The sequence below is a fragment of the Rhinolophus hipposideros genome, assembly GCF_964194185.1.
Source record: "Rhinolophus hipposideros genome assembly, chromosome: 25".
Classification (NCBI taxonomy): domain Eukaryota; kingdom Metazoa; phylum Chordata; class Mammalia; order Chiroptera; family Rhinolophidae; genus Rhinolophus; species Rhinolophus hipposideros.
This window is the reverse complement of record NC_138071.1, coordinates 8,856,557-8,875,604: the sequence shown is the minus strand read 5'-3', so window position 1 is coordinate 8,875,604 and position 19,048 is coordinate 8,856,557. Positions and strand designations below refer to the sequence as shown.

The 19,048-nt window shown below is 36.4% G+C and overlaps 1 protein-coding gene across 8 annotated transcripts in view; it reads left to right on the top strand.

Annotated features, from left to right (window-relative positions):
* CADPS2 (calcium dependent secretion activator 2) overlaps positions 1–19,048 on the top strand; it is a 491,293-nt gene that overhangs the window by 362,691 nt on the left and 109,554 nt on the right. For 5 of the 8 annotated variants that reach the window (XR_013992603.1, XM_081038673.1, XM_081038671.1 and 2 more), the window contains exons 15-17: positions 7,395–7,458; positions 11,063–11,186; positions 13,190–13,210. Coding sequence is in view for 6 of the 8 variants with exons in the window: in XM_081038673.1 (XP_080894799.1) it covers positions 7,395–7,458; positions 11,063–11,186; positions 13,190–13,210 (209 nt within the window). In the remaining 2 variants the exon portion in view is untranslated. The remainder of the gene's footprint in view (positions 1–7,394; positions 7,459–11,062; positions 11,187–13,189; positions 13,211–19,048) is intronic. The other 3 variants (XR_013992602.1, XM_081038675.1, XM_081038674.1) reach the window with 1 other exon arrangement.

The window sequence follows — 19,048 nt, the reverse complement described above, 5'->3', positions numbered from 1 at the left end:
AATGTGCTTGAAACTCATTAGATCCCCACATCGCTTTCCCAGCTCAGTAGCTAACCTACTGCCCCTCTCATCCCCTGGAAGAGTGCTGCAGATTTGTTCCCTGGAAAGGGTAGAATTAGAGGCTTACCTGGATTGGGATAGAGGAAACATCAGGCACACTTAGAGTTAGGGATTACATGTGGAAACATGGAGGTTTAATACACGTTTATTCTGAAATCTGAGAATCACAGCCTTCTTCCAGCTCACACCCTTGACTCCCCAAATGTGGGCTGGCAGGTTTATAAGTGTCTTACCCTGGGACCCTGACTAGCCCAAGAAAAAAAGGCCTAACCTCTGGACAGTAAAGACTCCCACTTAAACAGCCCAGCCAAACTCCCCTTCAACAAAGACCATGGGCCAGTGTGCCCTCACAGGTACACAGAGCTTCCATGCAGTTTTTTAATGCTACATTTTGAAAATGATTAGACAGCCAAATGATTAGACATTTGAGAAAAGCATTTGCTATGGAATACACAGCCCAAAGCAAGTAAATTCTTAAAAAGCAATTTGGAAAACAACAAAGATTGTATGGGAAGAAGAAAATGGAAGAGGAGGGGGTGGTGAGAATCTATTACTGATATTCTTGGAGAGGTTTGAGAAGGTAGAGCATGTATAAAACAAAACCAAGATGTTAAAAAAAAAAATGGAAGGAAGGAAGGAAGGAAAAATGGAAGGAAGGAAGGAAGAAAGGAAGGGGAAGAAAACCTTGTCACAAATAAAAGCTCTTAGAAATTGTATGCAAATGGCACACAAATACATACACACTAATGAAAGATTAAGTTAATGAAACCTTGCAAAAAGTAGGGTTGGGAGGATAAGAAAATAGGAGTACAAAGATAAGAAAAATTAAAGATCTGCTTAGGAATTTCATCATAAATAATAGGAATTCCAGAGACAGTTAAGACAAGGCAGAAAAATTTGAATAAAATTATTCCAAAAAAGTTTCCAGAATTAAAATATATGTGTTCAGATTGGAAGAGCCTATTGAGTATCCAGCACAGTGGATGAAAATAGATACTAATCAGGGTACATTTTCATGAATTTCAGATTCTTGGGGATAAAAGAGACGTTCCTAAAATACAAAGAATCAAGAATTACTAGGTTCGTGCAAAAGTAATTACTGTTTAAAAAGTTAAAAATAATTGCAAAAACCGCAATTACTTTTGCACCAACCTAATAGAAGGGCTTTCCAATTTTTGATTTATTCTAGAGGTATTTATTGAGTCCCTACTATGTGTCAGGCAGTGAACAGAATTTAAAAAAAAAATCATTTCTGCAGCTTTCATTTTGATGTGAGTAGTGATACTGATATCCAGAAAACAGTACATCAGTGACTTTTTAATTCTGAGGAAAGATTACTTCCAACCTAGAATTCTATACCAGCAAGATTCTTGATTACAGGTTATGGCAGAATAATAATACTCATTTTCAGATATGCAGGACTTCAGAGTTGTGCTTCCCAGATTCCCTTTCTGGAGAATGCAGTTTACCGGAAAAAAAAAAGGATAAAAATTAAAAAAAAAAAAAAAAAAAGGAGGGTGTTAAGATCCCTGTAACAGGAAATCAGCATGAAAGAGGGGGGACTCCTCCTACTCTTGGTTAATAGAGACCCCAAAGTGATGACTGAGCTTAGAGACCAACCAGTTCTTGCTGGAGCAAGTCAGAAAATTCCTCAAGTAGATCAAATTGTCAAAGCACTGAGATATTTTAATATGTTGAGAGAAGATTTATTATCCACCTAGAATAGAGTGCGGAATTGTATTAATTAGATTGTATTAGAGTTTGCAGTTGTATTATATTCAGTATATAAAAACAGGAAATTAAAAACAAAGACAAGTATTAATTAGAAACAAAACAGTGAGCAAGACAAAAAAGTAATCATAGCAAATACTGTGTCTCAGTTATCTAGGGCAATTGCATAATTAATGTAGTAACATAGATAGTGAATTTAGATCTAACCCCCTGAAATAATGTAACTACATTAGAAGGATGAGAAGGACAGGAATTATGTTTACGGTGAAGGTAAGTGGACTTAAGAAACAAAAAAGAGCTTCCATTTCCAAGAGGGAGTAACGGGGTGTTTACCCTCCTGCCTGAAACAAATCTTTTTTTTTTTTTCTAAAGGGCAAAAAAAGGGTGTAGGGTCAGAGGGACTGCTTTTTAAGACACTAAACATAAAGCGATGAATAACATTGATTCCTAAAAAATGGAAATAAATGACTTAAGTCCTTTAATTGTCCCTGCTTACTGCCAAGAGAGCATTTTAGGACACGTCCCAGAGAGGAAGAACCTGGGTGGATCCCAGCAGACATCCTGAATTGAGGAGGCAGAGCTGGAGGGCTAGGGAGGCTAAGACCACCAGAGTTTTCAGGTCAGAGTTCTAAAGAAGAGAGAGTGGAGAGACCTCTGCTGAGGGTCCCTAGGGAGGCTTCCGCTAAGAATTGATCAGTATATGTATGTGAGGAAACTCCAAACTCAGGCAAAGAACTATGTGAAAGGATTACAGGTGAAAATTCCCCAAAGCTAACACAAGGCTGGGAGTTCTAGTTTCTACTACCCAGAGTGGAAACCTTCTAATTCATGGACATCAGGTAGAATAATCAGAGAGTTCTGCCTCAGTAGTGGGAAAAAAAAATTATCCCTAAAATAAACACTGTCATGGTCTCTCCTAATAAGGGTTATAATCAAGATTCAAATGAATCAAACTGTTTTCAAGTAATTTAACTGCATTCTAAAATGAAGTTCAAGAATAAAGTAATACAAAAGTATTCAGCCATCAATAAGGTATAATAACAATGCCTAGCATCCAGTAAAAAATTTCCAGGCATACAAAAAAAAAAAACAGTAAAATATGACCAATAAAAAGTATAGAACCAATCAAAACAAGTAAAAATGACACAAAAGATAGAATTTATAAACAATGGTGTTAAAATAATTATTATTACTGTATGTCATAGGTTCAACCTATTAAACGCATCTATGGAAGACTTACAACTGACATCATACTTAATAGTGAAAGACTGAAAGTTTTCCACCTTACATCAAAAACAAGCCAGGATGTCTGCTACTTCTGTTCAGAATTGTACTGGATGTTCTAGCCAGTGCATTGTGTCAGGAAAAGAAAGACATTCAATTGGAAAAGAAGTAAAAATGTCTTTATTCACCATCCATGTAGAAATTCTATAGAAACTACAAAGAAAAATGCTCTAATTAGTAAGTTTAGAAAAGCATCCTAAATATATAAATATCAATTTTTTCTGTATAATAGTAACAAACAATCTGAAATTGAAATTGAAAAACAATACCACTTACAATAGCAACAAAAATTATTAAATACTTAGGGTTCAATTTGACAAAAGATGTGCAAAGCCCGTACACTGAAAAGTACAGTCTTGTTGAGAGAAATAAAAGAAAACCTAATTGATCTATAAATTCAATGCTATCTTAATCAAAATCCCAATACAACTTGTAGAAATTGGCAACCTGATTCTAAAATTCATATGGAAATGCAAAGAACTTACCATATGCAAAATAACTTTAAAAAGAACAGTAACATTGGAATGCTAGCACTGCCTAACTTCAAGACTTATAAAGCTACAGTAATCAAAATAGTATATTATGGTCAATCCAGAAAAAGACTCACACACATATGATCAACTGATTTTCAACAAATGTACAGACAGTTTGCAAAGTATACTTTTTTCAACAAATGGATCAAAATGGCTAGACCTAGAAAACAGAAAATCTGTGTCCTTGAACTCAGCAAAGATTTTTAAATAAAACACCAAAACCATGATAGATGATAGACATCGTTTTGAAAAATGTTACCTTTTCATACGGAAAAATGTTACGTGAAACTTCATCAACATTAAGAACTTTTGATCTTCCAAAGACATTGTTAATGGAATGAAAAGATGAATCTCAGAATGTGAAAACTATTTGCACAATACACATTCCACAAAAACTTCTACCCAGAATATAGCTCTTAACATTTAATAAGAAATGAAATATCTCAATTACAAAATTCTTTCAAGATATTTCACCAAAGATATATGATGGTGAAAAGGCATTTGAAAAGATCCTCAACGTCATTACTCTTCAGGGAAATATAAATTAAAACTGCAAAGAGGCACTATTACATACCTATTAGTGTAGCTAAAATTAAAACAAAAACAAAAAACACTGAACTAACAAGCATCGTCATGGATGTGAAACTGGAACTCTGCAAACACTGTGGATAGGAATTAAAAACCACTTTGTAAAATAGTTGGCAGGTTTTTAAAAATGTAAGTACCTGCCATGTGACTGAGCCTTTCCACTCTTAAGTATTACCTCACAAAAAATGAAAGCATATTTAACTTCAATTTAACTTCACTTTGGCAGTGGATGGATTAACCGAAAGAAACCTATGTGTTGAATGTATTGGATAAAGAAGATAATCAAAGATAGTGTAGCCTTTTATAAAATGAATGGCTGTCCTTAAGATTTGTATATCTTTTGGAAAAAAATAGAATTTGTTTTTGCTTTGTGTTCTTTATTGATAATTGTCTGAAATAAAAAAGTTACTTGGGAAAGAAAAAAGAAAGCTTATGTCCACACAAAGACTTAGGCGAATGTTCATGCCAGCATTATTCATAATAGCCAAAATGTGAAAACAAGCCAAATGACCATGAACAAGGAAGGGATATGCAATGTATTGGAATACTTCCGAGCAATAAAAAGAAGTGAACTGTTGATACATGCAATAGAATGAAAATATTAAAATATGCTGAGTGAGAGAAATGAGAACCAAAAAAGTACTCATTGTATGATTCCTGCTACCAAAAATTACAGAAAATGCAAACTAATCCAAATGACAAAGTAATTCAGTGGTTCCCTGGGCCTCATGGGGGGGTCATGAATATACACATCCATTGTAGTGATGGTTTCATAGATGTATACATATGTCAAAACTTATAAATGACATGCTTTAAATATGTGAAATTCATTGTATGTCACTTACCTCACTAAATAAAGCTATTTAAAGAAAAGCTCAATGCTTCTCTTCCATAGTAGGGACTTAGAATATCTAAAACTGAAAAATCAAAAATTAAAAATATTAGCATGTAGATTGGGGATGTGGTATTTAAATACCAAAAGAATCAATTGAAAGTAATTTTTTTTTCTAGAGAAGTTACTTGGGGAGTGGAGTAGAACTGACGTAAAAGACTCCTGTTTTTTATAACTTTGATAAAAATAAATACTATATCTAAAATGGCTAAGGAAAAGAAACATTTTAGAGATAGGACAGGTCTATACGGGCTCATTTATCTGTGTAATTAATTACTGAAGTTAGTGTAAGAGGAATTTCAGTTTATTCCAATTAGGTATTAAACTTGGTTAAATTTTATTTGGTAATTGAGTATTTTCCACCTTGCATTGCTATTATAGAGTTGTCAAAGTGGTGAAAACCCAAAATATTTATCCTGAAAGGCAGGACAAAATGATTCCCTTCTTTTAAAACTTGTTTTGTAAAGATTAATTAAGCTTCTGTGCAGTTATTTTTTGTACTTTATTGATTCAGGCTTCCTTGTACTCTGTAAATGTGTTGAATTATTTACACATCATGGGCAGCTAATGCTAATTCAGAACATGCCCAGTGGGACCTCAGAGCCCTGAAATGCTAAATGTAATCTGGGGATCAGTAACATTCCATTCATAAAATGCATCACCCACAGGTTAATGGAAATAAACAATAGGCAAGACAATGAGTGGATTATGCAAATACACTGAAAAGATTTAAGCAAGGGGAGGGGACTACAAGAACCCAATTTGTGTTTTATTTAAAGGTGGATTAAGGTTTATGGTATACAAAATGATTAAAGCTACTTTGTTAATTTGCTAATGCTCTAAAAAGCACCACTGCACAAGAAAACTATCAAAATAAATTGGTTGTAGGGGGAAGGGTAACAGTGCAAAGAGGCAAGATTAAGGGAAGGAAATCTTTTCCAGGAAATGAAATGATAAACAGTATTCTGAAGAATACTAGATTTATATGACACTTATTGGCATTTATCGGAAACTAATAAAAGATACACAAAACTAAAACCCCAACCTAATATACCCGGGGTGCCAAAAAAAATGTATGCACATGACTTGTAGTAATCTTTTGTCATTGGTATATATTGAATGTTACAATTTTAGTACAGTTTTTTTCCTTTCATAAAATGTGTATATACTTGTTTGACACCCTCTGTATACTTAAGCACTGCTCTGTGAGAAGTCAGTCTTTTTACTTCGCATTAAAATTTGGTCCTATAAAACAAATTTAACTTAAAATAGATGTGCTTTTTGGAAAAAATTACAATGTAAAAAAAATAACTTCATTGTTAATTATATCTCAATAGATACTATGTCTACCAAGGCAAAGGAAATAAGTAAATCTCTTTTCAAGTTGGTTTGAAGATTTCTAAGTCAGAGCAAGGTGGCAGCCAAAGGACAGCCCAGCTGCCTGTAACACTTGATCTTGGGGGTGGGGGTGGGGGTTGGCAGTAGTCAGGGAGGGGAACTTTGCTGAACCTGTCTCAACAAAGCAAGGCGTTCCAGCTGGATGAAGTGGCCCTGACTTTCTGTTCTCTTTAAGTGGAAAGTGACCTGAAGAGGGACCCCCTTGTAAAGAGCAATAAACTATCACCACCAAGTGACAACTCACTTCTCAGGAGCCCACTCACTGTCCCAGCCTCTGACCCTGACTTCAGAACATCCACATAACCTGCCCTTCAGTTGTAGGTGTGTATTAAGAATACAGGGGCCTAGAAATGCTTGGGATAAATGACTCCACGGGCAAAAGCTGCAGAAGGTGTGTGTTTTGTGTGGGGAGTTTGGGGAGTTAGACACCAGCATAGAAAGGCAAATGTCAGGAAAGGGGAGCTGGAACTTTGTCCTAGAAATATGTCTGTGATGTTTGTTTCCATCATGAAGCACACATAATAATTACAGAAAGAAATGGGAAAGTCATTTCATCCTATCACAGAGCTTGTATAACAAAGACATGATTACAGAATGTGTTTTAAGTATCTTTGCTTGTAGGAACCCAGTGGTTCTTTTCTGATTACTATGTTCTTTCTGTAGATGTGGCTTCAAAATGTTGGAGCCTTTTTCCTCACAGTTTGCACCCTTACTGTTTCTGTTTTCTTCTGACATTTAAATCATGGGACTGGGTAATACCTCAGCAATTCGCATTTCACCAGATGGGTTGATGCTACTTTAACCTTTTTTCATCGTTCTCCAATCATGCCAGGTAACAGACGAGAGAATTATTTCGCAATTTGGATATTAAATGTTTGACATTTTTGTTCCTCCTTTTGTTTTTGAAGATACTGTTTTCCCTTTGGACGACCTGAAGGTGCCCTGAAAGCTACACTTTCTTTACTGGAAAGGGTATGTTTGAACATTACTTTGTAAATCCTATTTACGTTGTCAGCTGCTGTGTATTTTAGTTATTGGACTAGGCAGGCAGTCTCATTTCTCATGAGTGTGTCCTGAGTCCCTCATATGTCATCAATTTCTCACCTTTTCTTGCTACATTGACATTCTCCCTACATCCTGCTTCTTCCTTCCCCAAAGCCTTTCTAAAACCCACCACTCCCATCATATGCGGAGTTCATGGCACTTTTTTTTTCAGTATCTATTTTTCCCATCTATTTTTTCCCTCATGAAACAGTCTTTTTTTTAAATTAAGTATAATTATGTTTTTCAGACTTCACAGTTTTTATTATTTTTCTTGATTTATTTGTATTTCTACTGTCATATTCCTTGTACCTGTAAGACTTTATCATTTAACACTCACAAACATATCGTTCATTTCATTCCAAATTCATCTCAGAATTTATTTCAATGTATTTCAATCTGGGTATTACTTTAAATGAACTCATAAGTTGTGGAAATTCATTTTCCCTCAAAAAATAGTCAACAAGGTTTCATATCCATGTTGAAAAAGCATTTATTAATGAAAGTATATTTCACTCCTGTTTTTGTGGCAGACTAGGTTTGAAAGGGAAGTGTCATTGTCATCTGTCTATAAAATGATTCCTACACTCGTTGGCAGCTAACAGTTAAGTAGTGTGAACAACTTAGTCCTTATCAGTACTAAAAAGAATGTCTAGAGGCCATCTACAGCTCATTATTATTATTATTCTGGTCCTGATTTATTGACTTCAAACACTTGTTCTTGTCCATTTTTCTGCCCAATGAATTCTAGATAGTGTGTTGTTTATTAGCACCTTTATGAAAAGCAAAAAGGGAAAACATTTTCTTCAGTGCTTTAAGGAGCTGGGAGATGAGGGCCAGAACTGATGGATAAAATGAGATCTTTGGTTTCATCTGTATATCCCTGTCTTATCCTTGATTGCTGTCAGTTGTGTGATTGAAGTATTGTTGTAGTAATTGTCTGTTTTAATAGAATTTTTATCATATTAATAGTTGCATGTAACTCAAGCTTTTTAAAGTATATATTTCATCGTGTTCATTAAGGTATCATGGATAAGATGAAATCCTGAAAGATAGCTTTACATTTTGGCACACATCCCATCCTGAGTACCTAGGGCAGCCGCTCTGTGAGCTGTTTCTAAGGGACGGTCCCCTCCTCCTTTCCCCTCCTGGCAGGGAACAGTTAGTGGTGGTGACCTGCCCTCACGCTCTGCTCTAACAGGTGGCAGGATGAACAGTGACCTTTATTCCAGCAATAGTCACTAACCACATCTCTTACTGAATTAAGAGAGAAGCAGTAAAAGCCATATCTTCATTTTCGTGTCTCTGTACTTACTGATATCTTAGAAAGCTAAAATAAAATCTACTTGTGAATTCTTTTTTTTATTTTTAAAGATTTTATTGGGGAAGGGGAACAGGGCTTTATTGGGGAACAGTGTGTACTTCCAGGCCTTTTTTCCAAGTCAAGTTGTTGTCCTTTCAATCTTAGTTGTGGAGGGCGCAGCTCAGCTCCAGGTCCAGTTGCCATTGCTAGTTGCAGGGGGCACAGCCCACTGTTCCTTGCGGAGTCAAACCGGCAACCTTGTGGTTGAGAGGACGCACTCCAACCAACTGAGCCATCCGGGAGTTCAGCGGCAGCTCAGCTCAAGGTGCCGTGTTCAATCTTAGTTGCAGGGGGCAAAGCTCACCATCCCTTGGGGGACTCGAGGAATCGAAGTGGCAACCTTGTGGTTGAGAGCCCCACTGGCCCATGTGGGAATCGAACTGGCAGCCTTCGGAGCTAGGAGCATGGAGCGCTAACCGCCTGAGCAACCGGGCCAGCCCTACCTGTGAATTCTTGATACTTATGATATCATGGAACATGGGGAGGAAGCATGAAGCTCACAGAAGTGGTGTCTCTCTTTCTGTATTCAACCAATACCTGACCTGTACTTGCTTGAAAGGGGGATTCAGTTCCACCCTCTCTAAGTGATTGTGCCCAGCCCCAAGGTGATAGGAATTACTGCCTGATTTCAACCCAGAACTCACCTCTGTCACAGATATATACATTCTAATTTTAACAGCTGTTTCTATTATTTAAAAGTTTGTCACCATGGAAAAGTCTAATAGTAAAGTTTATGGTTCTGCATATGGTAAAAAATTAATCTTATATTTTAGCAACAATCACATTAAAAATAATAGTACATGTTCACGTTTGTATATTTTTTACTATAAGTAGAAGGATTCTTCTGGCTATCAAGAGTCGAATGTGCAGTTCTAATTAAAGTACCCAATTCATGGCAGTGTGCCAAAGATTTTTAATATGAGAATATGAAGAATAATCGAAGTTGATAGGAGAGGAGGCTTTTCAATGATGAAGTTTGCTATTTTTAGAAGGAAACTTTGCCTAACAAAATTAACATACATTGTCAAGGATCATCATGCTAAAATGATTTAATAAATTTGAGATTATAAAATTCTTAGTGCCCAGGTTGATCGAAAGAGAATGAAATAATAAAGCATAAAATGCGTGTCTTTATGTTCTTTCATTATTTCTTTCAAGGAAGACTAATAGGACAGTAAGAACACTTAAAAGTATTGTCTTCTCTATAGTAACATTTTGCTGTATACTTTATAGTTTGAATGTAAGCAAAGGAAGAAAAACCCCATTAACTGTATGGAAAAATAGTATTTGACTAATAGTGTAATCAAAACTTATTGTGAGCAGTTTTATCACCTGGAAAGTTTTAAGGAAAATTATCAATGAGTCATTATAAAAATGATTAAATACATTATATTTTGAATTCTGGATATAATTGTATTTTCCCCTTGCCAGTAGTAATACATTTTTTTCTTATTAAAGTTTATTGGTAATATTTTTAAAGAAAGAAAATCCAAAAACACAGTTTAAGAACCCAGCAGAAAATAAGCAGTCTTTTTCTAATTTCAGGAACTTTTCATGTATTTTAACATTCAATGTTCCATTTAACTAAGACAAAGAAGTTTTCTCCTTGCTCAGTAGATCACAATAACTAAAGTTTAATTAGTGAAAGGCATGGTCTTGATTTTTACAGAGCTCAAAAATGACGCTTACTCTTAATGAAATTTTTGTTACCCTTTTCATATATGTTTTCAAAACATTTAAAGCTTTTAAATTAGGGATGGATGTGGAAGGCAAACTTTATTTATTACTTGTCCCAAGGACCCTAATTCTGATCTGAAACAGCTGCTCTAATGGTGTCATGGGTCCCTGGAGGAAGAGTGACAGTCACATGAGTGTTGGCTTGGCCTGTGGGAGGCTTTGGTGCCCAAATGAGGCTCTGACGGGAAACCCCGATTGGAGGCTTACTGCCCAGTGGTGAAGTGCCCACTCATTACTTCCCCCGGTATTACCTACCACCCCTTCCTGCTAGGAGTCAGGTCTAGAACAATTTGTGTAATTTGTCTTTAATATTTTATGCAATCTCTCTCTCTCCCCCTCCCTCCCATTTACCTCCCTTCCTCTCTTCTTTGCTACCTCCTTCCCTCCCTCCCTCTCCCCCCCCCCCTTTCTCTCTCTCTCTCTTTTTCTCTCTAGGTTTTAATGAAGGATATTGCCACTCCCATACCAGCAGAAGAGGTGAAAAAAGTGGTCAGAAAATGTCTCGAGAAAGCTGCCTTGATCAATTACACTAGACTCACAGAATATGCCAAAATAGAAGGTCAGTGCAGTGAGCAATTGCCAAAGTGGCAGTGTGAGCCAACAATGCCTATTAACTGAATTTTCTGTGCTAAGTCCTTTCCTTTCCTGAACAAACCTGTACCGAGGCGAAGGGAAATGTCTCATTAAAATCTCAGCTGGTGAACTGAAGAGCTTTTTCCTATTCATTGGTATAATATGCCTCCTGGGACTCTGCTTGAATGAAAGACCCAGGATTCGTGCTTAAGTTGTCCTTTGTTCTTATTTTGAGTTTTCAAGAAACCAAAAGGTGTTTTCATGGGTTGTGTTTTTTGACATTACTGTAAGTATGTTTAACATTTAAACTATGGACAGTGTATTCTTTTCTGATCAGTAACAGTGTAGTATTACATAGTTTTATTTTCTATTCTGCATTGTTACTCAGAGAAGGAGGGAACTTGTTGCTTGTCATGAGAGCTGAAATAAACTGATAGAATTCCCTGCAACTTTTAATTGCTTGCAATATATTGATGCATTTGGAAGATTAGATCTCTTGAGAGTACTGTGCATTTTTTTCTCTTTCTTTAGGTTTTATTCACTAAGGTATTGATATTTAAGATGTTTAGAAATAAATAGATTGAAATTTGTGATAAAGTCATACAATCAGCTTTTATTTAGTCCTTTGATGGATAAAAGTAATAGAAAGGACCTTAAATTCTTTAATTATAAAACTAGCTAGTGCAGCATTAACCAGGGAGGAAAAAAGTTTTCAGTGTTTAATACTTATAAAAATAAAAAGTAAATCATTCATTAGAAAATTTTAGTAACTTTTAATATAAAATTGTACATAATGAATTATAAATTTACTAATTAGTTGATATTATGATAGTTTCATCAAAATTGGGACAATGAAAAAGATAGATAATTGGCTGTGTTATATCCTTTTTTCTCTCCAAATATGATCAAGCCTTCTAACAAGCATGCAATAACCAACCTCCTGAGTGATTAACAAAAAAGCCATCCCATCACTATAGCAACCAATATTATATCACGAGAGTAACAACATGAAACCTCCTTAGTTACCAGTTTAACATCATTAATTATGATATCATGTTGTGTTAAAGCACAAGCAATGAATATTAGATCATTTGGGGGAAAGTGGAAGATAAACAGATTGGTTTTCACATTTTGAATACTCATTCAAACAGTTTTCATATTTTGGGAATAGTGAGTGTTATGAACGCGGATTGAAAGAATTGATATAAAAATAGACATATTAAAACCTTTCAAATCTGGCAGAGATAAAAATGTGGACAACCTCAATAAACACAATATTGTTTTATCCAAATATATAATGAAAATTATTCAAAAAAACTATGAGAATCTTTTTGTTCTTAACCATCTAGTTGACCATTATCTTACCCAAGATTACTGAAAAAATATGCAGTATATTTGTATATCTTTGTGTTTATTTTCTAATCATAGAGTACATTTCAATTATGTCCAAATGAAGACCCTTCTTTTATTTGTACACAAGCCTGGGCTTCTTTCATTAATCAGTTAGACAGACAAACAAGGCAACACTTGTGATCTGAGAGCTGTTGTTATTCTTCTGATCACACATACAAACAAGCCTTGTTAGAGAAAAGCCTAAATAGGACCAAATGGTCAGTGAGCAGGGGACTGTCTCACCTCTCCCCTTTCTGGAGTTACCCTCTCTTACCTCCAGTGTGAGAACATTCTAGAAAATGGATCCTAGAAATGTAGCTGCAGAGGACTACTGAACAGTCTCCTTTCAAAATAACAAAATGCATGCTTATTAGGTGAGAAAAACATTTATGCTCTGTATTACCTCCTTTTCTCCCCTTTTTTGTATCTTAAAAAATAAACAGCTCTTGTTTTAGGTTCAGGATCAGAACACAAAGTCAAATTTAAGTTAGAAATAGGAAGTGGACGACTTTTCTTTGCTGGATTAGCCTTCTATATTATGTGAGCAACATGGGTGGTATTTGCTTTTCTCCTCAATTCTCTTTTCTTATGTTTTAGGCCCAGCAGAAAAGGAAACAGGTAATTGATGTTCATGCATGCATGTGCCATTGTTTCTAACGTGGTGGTGTTGTCTTTTGATATTATGAATAGTTCTTTCCTTTTCAAGGCTCCTGTTAGATCACTTTGACTAAAGCAGTGAAAATACTTTTATTTTATCAGAACTATTACTAATGCTTTGTAGGGAAAATAGAGGCCGTTTTTCTCTAAAGTGCAGCAATGTTTTTTGATACGAATTCAAAGCAAAATACCTGAGGCTGTATTAATGTTATGCATTATGTTTTAAGCGTGGTCTCTAATCTTATTTGGAAGCTGTCATCAGAATTTGAAGGGCTCTTACAACTAGAAAAGAGAACCATCTTTCCTTTATCACTCCTGAAAAATAACATGAAAGTGCAAAAGCATAAATGCTATTAAATGAAAAATAAGCAGCTCTTAACTTTGAAAGCTGTTAATCGTAGGAATGCGCAGAGGTGATGAAATCCCATTGCAAGAAATTGCTAGGAAAGAGTTCTCTGGGTCTCTGAATTTTGAAAGGTTTTGTTACATTTTTCTAGTGTCAGTTATCACGGTTGTAATTATTTTAATGACATAGGCCGCTATCTGTTCGTCCTATCTGTCTCTTCGTCAGCCCCCTACAAGCAAGTTCTGTACTGGACTTGTGTTCCCGGGTCACTTGTATCCCCAGCAGCCAGCACTACGCTGCCAACACCATACACGTGCTTAGTACTTGGGACAGAGGTTAGTTAGTTTCATTGGAAACAATGGAACAAGAGACAAGTGATCAACGTTTCTAGTCCTAGTTTGCTTATCTTTGCTCAGTTTTGCATGCAATGTTATAGATGAGTTTGCTTGGGTGGTTTTCAACTGAAATCGTCTGCTAAGCTTTATTTCTGTTGCTTTCCTATGTTTTTCAAATCTTCCAGCATTTGACCCCAGAAAGAGTCAGGAACCAAGCACTCAGGGCCAGGAAAAAGGGGAAAGAACATACCTAGGTAGCATGATAACACTACACTTTAGGTACACTTTAGGAAAAAATGAATTAGAAAACAATATGAGACTGCCAGTCGCTTTTATGACAGCCCATTGTGGTAGCAACAGTCCCACGCTCTTTAACGAACTTTTTCAAAACCTCTTCTGGCATTTTATCCCCCACAACATTTCTGTTGTGAAAATCGTTTTTATCTATAGTTTATACTGAAGACGTCCAGGGTTATTAGTGGCTTTCCCACTGCCATAGAGTAAATAAGTTGGCCTGCTGGGACGAGAGCCAGGTGTGCGGATCCCCAGCCCACAGACGCTCCTCTCCTTCCCCGTGAAATAGGAAGGGGTCGCGTTGCCCCTTCACGAAGCAGAGAGGGGACTTTCTGTCCCCTCTGTGCCTCACGTCCACAGATGGAAGCCTTCCCGTCACGCGTAGTGAAAATCTGTACCACTGCTCAACTGTACAGCCTGGTGACGCTAGGAAACATGTCTTTTAAAAATTAAATGCTTGCATAGAAAAAAATCCGTGCAGTCTCAGTAATTGAAGTGGATCGAAGGGAAAGCTAATCTCAATTGAAGAATGTTCTGAAGTAGCAAAAGAGAGGCTTTTAAAAAATGCAGTTACATCCTGTTAGTTGTAGTTAGTTGCAAGTTAACAGGGTTATTTAGTAAATGTTTAAGGGGTGCTTTTAAAAGTGAGTAAAAAAATGACAATCTCAATGGCATGTGTAAGAACTCAAATGCTTGATAACACTCCCGGACGGTACTCTTTCGAGCATCTTAATCATTATCCTTGGTTAGTGTGTACTGTAGAGAAGAGTAAAAATCTGCCCAAATGTTGTCATAATTTTGTCATCTATTGACTGTCTATTGCCGTAGGGGTTTTGTATTTACACTGCTTCAATAGTTCCCTAAATAACTCTGCAAAACAGATATTTTACAAAAGAGGTATCTGACACTCCAGAAGAAGTTAGCAACTTGTGCAAGGCTATGCTGTTGCTATTAAAATCCAACAAACCTGAGATTGCACCCATGTTTCTCAGATACCAGGACCCTAGTCATGCGCTTTGCACTGGCTGCCCTGCCTCCAAGGCTGTCTGATTCAAAGAAATGGCATTTTCTGATAAGCGTCTCAACCGCATCACAAAAGCCAAGGGTTAATATTTGTAGGGCCATTTTTTTTCCAAAAATAAGGATGTTTATTTAATAATAAGGACAAACCCTTATGTGTCAAGCACTATTCTAAGCACTTCACATGTATTCCTTACAATAACCCTTTACAATAAATACTATTATTATTATTATCCCTTTTTCAGGAAACTAAAGCAGAGAGGTTATTAGCTACCAGCTGGGCTCTGGGCACATAGTTAGTGGGAAATTAGACCCTACTATGTACCTGTTATATAATTATAAAAGCTATCTTCTTATTTTTCTATGTCTTCTGCCCTCCCCTTTCTGAGTAAGCTTGTGTAATTAAATATGCACTCAGTTACAATGCATGGCCCTTCCGAAGGGAGTCTGGAATGGTGCTCTCGCACAAAAATATGACGGAAGCCACGTATGTAACTTAAAATTTTCTGGTAGTCATATTGAAGAGGTAAAAAGAAACAGGTGACATTAACTTAATGAGAGCTTATTTAACCCAATATATCCAAAATAGTATCATTTCAAAATGTATTCAGTATATTCAGAATTAGTGAGATACTTTACATTATTTTTGTCATACAACGTCTTTGAAATCCAGTGTGTTTTTACTCTCACAGGGCCTCTCAGTTACAGGAGCCCCATTGCAAGGACTCGTCTGCCACATGTGGCTCGTGGCTGCTGAATTGGACATCAGAGGTCTCTAGTGTGAGGCTCAGACTTGGACTCCTGCCTCTGTGCCTTTTTATTTCCCCCCCCACACACCTGAAAGTGTCAGGTGTTGAAAGCGATTACAATCTGCAGCCTACCCCTAACTCACAGCGTCTCACTCACCCTCTTCCCCGCTTTATTTTTCTCTGTAGTGCTTATAACTGTTGTCCTAGAATGTTAGCTCCCCAAGGGCGGGGCTTTTGGATTTTAATGACTGCTAGATCTCCAGTGCCAAGAAAAGCGCCCGGTGTATATTTGAGACTCGATAAATATTTACTGAATGAACAAATGAGTTTATGGCACGGAATGATCAGGCTCTAGCAGAGACGTCATCTGTAAACTGGCAAGCTGGCTTGCAAAAGGTCATTCAGACCGATCACTGGCTATTTAACAATGCAGAGCAAAAACTAACCACTTGAAAAATAACAAGATTGGAAGAATAAACTAGAATTTCAGACCCTTGTTGGTGGGCGAGGGGCGAGGAAGCATTAACTGTGGATCACAGAAGCCAGAGTTCGTAGATCACAGATGTATTAAGAGTATCTATTAATCTAACGTGTTTCGGTTGTTTCTGTAATTCAGAATGGTGATCAGTTTTGACTCATTTCTCTTCCATCCTTGGAAATCTTCAAATTCTCCATTGGCAGCGCAAATTTGCAGAATAAAGGGATTTTACAAGTTGATAATAGATTAAATAAAACAAATGACTTCTCTCTAATGCCTTCTTTCCTTCCTGGGCACTATTTGCATGTGTTTCATGAGAACAGATCGTTCATTTTAAAAACGTGAAATTTCTAGAAAGTTTTTTTTTCTTTTCTTTAATTTTAAGAAATGTTTGAGATTTATACCGTGGCAAAATCAACTGCGTTTCTTCTTTGGTTTAATTTTATCATTAACTATACTATTTAGGTAATAGTAACATCCTTTTTATTTGTAATCTAGGATTCAAAATAATGCTGAAACTTCATTTTCCTAACTGTGTTATTTTCATCGCATGCCTGTTGATGAAAATTAGCTATTATTTTTAAAGAAGAAACAATTTGTTCTTTAATTCAAGGGATTTCTTGTAGACAACAACAGCAATACATCTAGTAGCAGTCCCATCTTTCTCCTGAAAACTACATGTGTTGTGACTTATGACATAAGAAGGGAGACCATTCCTTAGAGCTCGTCTTGACCTGAGATCTTTTGCACAGATTTGGTACCTAGGCTTATTGTGAATCCAGAGCCGTGCGTAGAGGTGGCCTAAACAAAAGGTAGCATGGGATGAGCAGGCAGGCTTTGTGCAGTCAGGCTCTGTCTGGGCCCTCTGGTTGCCAGGCTCCCCCATCTAACCCCCAGTGTTCTCATTTTCAGTCTCAGTTGAACGGGATGGAGACGCTTTCCCAGAGGGCTGGTCTGCTTACTTTCTTTGAGAGAAATTGCAGTGTGGCAGTCCTTACGTCATTAGCATGTGTTTGCCATAAGGTGACATTTTAATTTAGTACTCCATTGTCAGAGTGTAGTGTTAAATAATAAAATTTGTTCTGCACAAGGATGTGTGTGTATAGAGGACAGTATATAAAACACTGCGCAGTTAGTGAAAATATTTTTGTTCGAGAGTAATGATGTACTAATATTTCTAGGATAACATACTCATAAGTTTTCTCTCGTAAAAGTTTTTTATTTCTTTATAAATTTGATTTAAAATTTCATTCAGTATTATATGTTGCCATGCATCAGGTTACTAATGACTAAATAATAGATCTGAAAATTTGCATTTCCATAAACACTGACAACACGTTCCAAAAGATAATTTGTATGTTAAAAAAAAAAAAAGGATCCTTACCCTAAAAAGAATACAATAGATAATTTAAAAATTTCTCTCCCACCTTTTTTGGATAGTGTGGCTTGGAGGCGGGACCTTGTCCTGAAAGTAAAATCTTAGTGAAAATTTCTGCTTCTGAGTCACTGAATGACTTAGGGACAAATTGAATGATACAATTTCTGGCTCTCAAATTGTCTTTTTCTTTAGAATATTTGAGAACATCATATAAATCTGTAAAAAGTTTTTAGTTTGTAAAGTATGTTTATGTATAGTAAAAACCCATTGCTGGAGCTACGTTTATTTAAGTGTCTGCGATCACTTGGATAGGGACCAAATTAAAATTTAGTCTTGTACTATATATAAAGAAAAGCTATGAGTAGTTTTTAGATGGTCAGTGAAATATTTCAATTACTTAAGAAGGTAATTTTTTCTGATAGCAGTAAATTACCTCGATTTCCATCATCTAATATTACATAATGGAAATGTTAATTTTAAACTATTTTTATCAACAAGTTTTTATCAACATATTGAATCAGATGTCTTTAACACTACTTTCTTGCCACACTGTTAGCCTTATTCAATGTAACGTACGCACCAGAAAGTTTTAAGACCATATTCTCTTTTATGTACTCTATAACTGATATGAATTCACTTTAGCCTTTCCCACATCTGTTGTGGAATGAATGAAGATTTCTAGTGTGTTATTTGCTCACCTTTTCTCCCGCCACTTGACTAGCCCCTCAACATACAACCCCACAACATATAATCTGAGATCACACCAATTAGTTAGCTTATGACAATGCTTACAGATTAATTCCTATGTATCAAAAGCTGTTTTGGGGGCATAATAAACCGGAGTTGCAGGGATCATTGATTAGAAGAGGCAAGTGAAGACTCTATTTGCTTATGCCTTACAGTGCTGTACAGCTCTGTGAGTGCCTTCCGTTAGCTGAAGACAAGGAAACACATGTTATGCAGGGTCATAGTAGCTCTTTGCATACACAGGTAACTAACCAATTGAAAAGTCAGATGAGGACACGAGGAGTACCCTGACACCAGCGGCAACATGATGGTAATGCTTGCGAAGCTTCCAGAGCCTCTGCACTACACACACAGCTTTCATGTCCAAAGGAAAGGACAAGGGTTCTGTCAACTCCAGACAAACCATGGGGGCTCTTAAGGACGCTGAGCTCTCTCTATTCTAAAACTGGTTT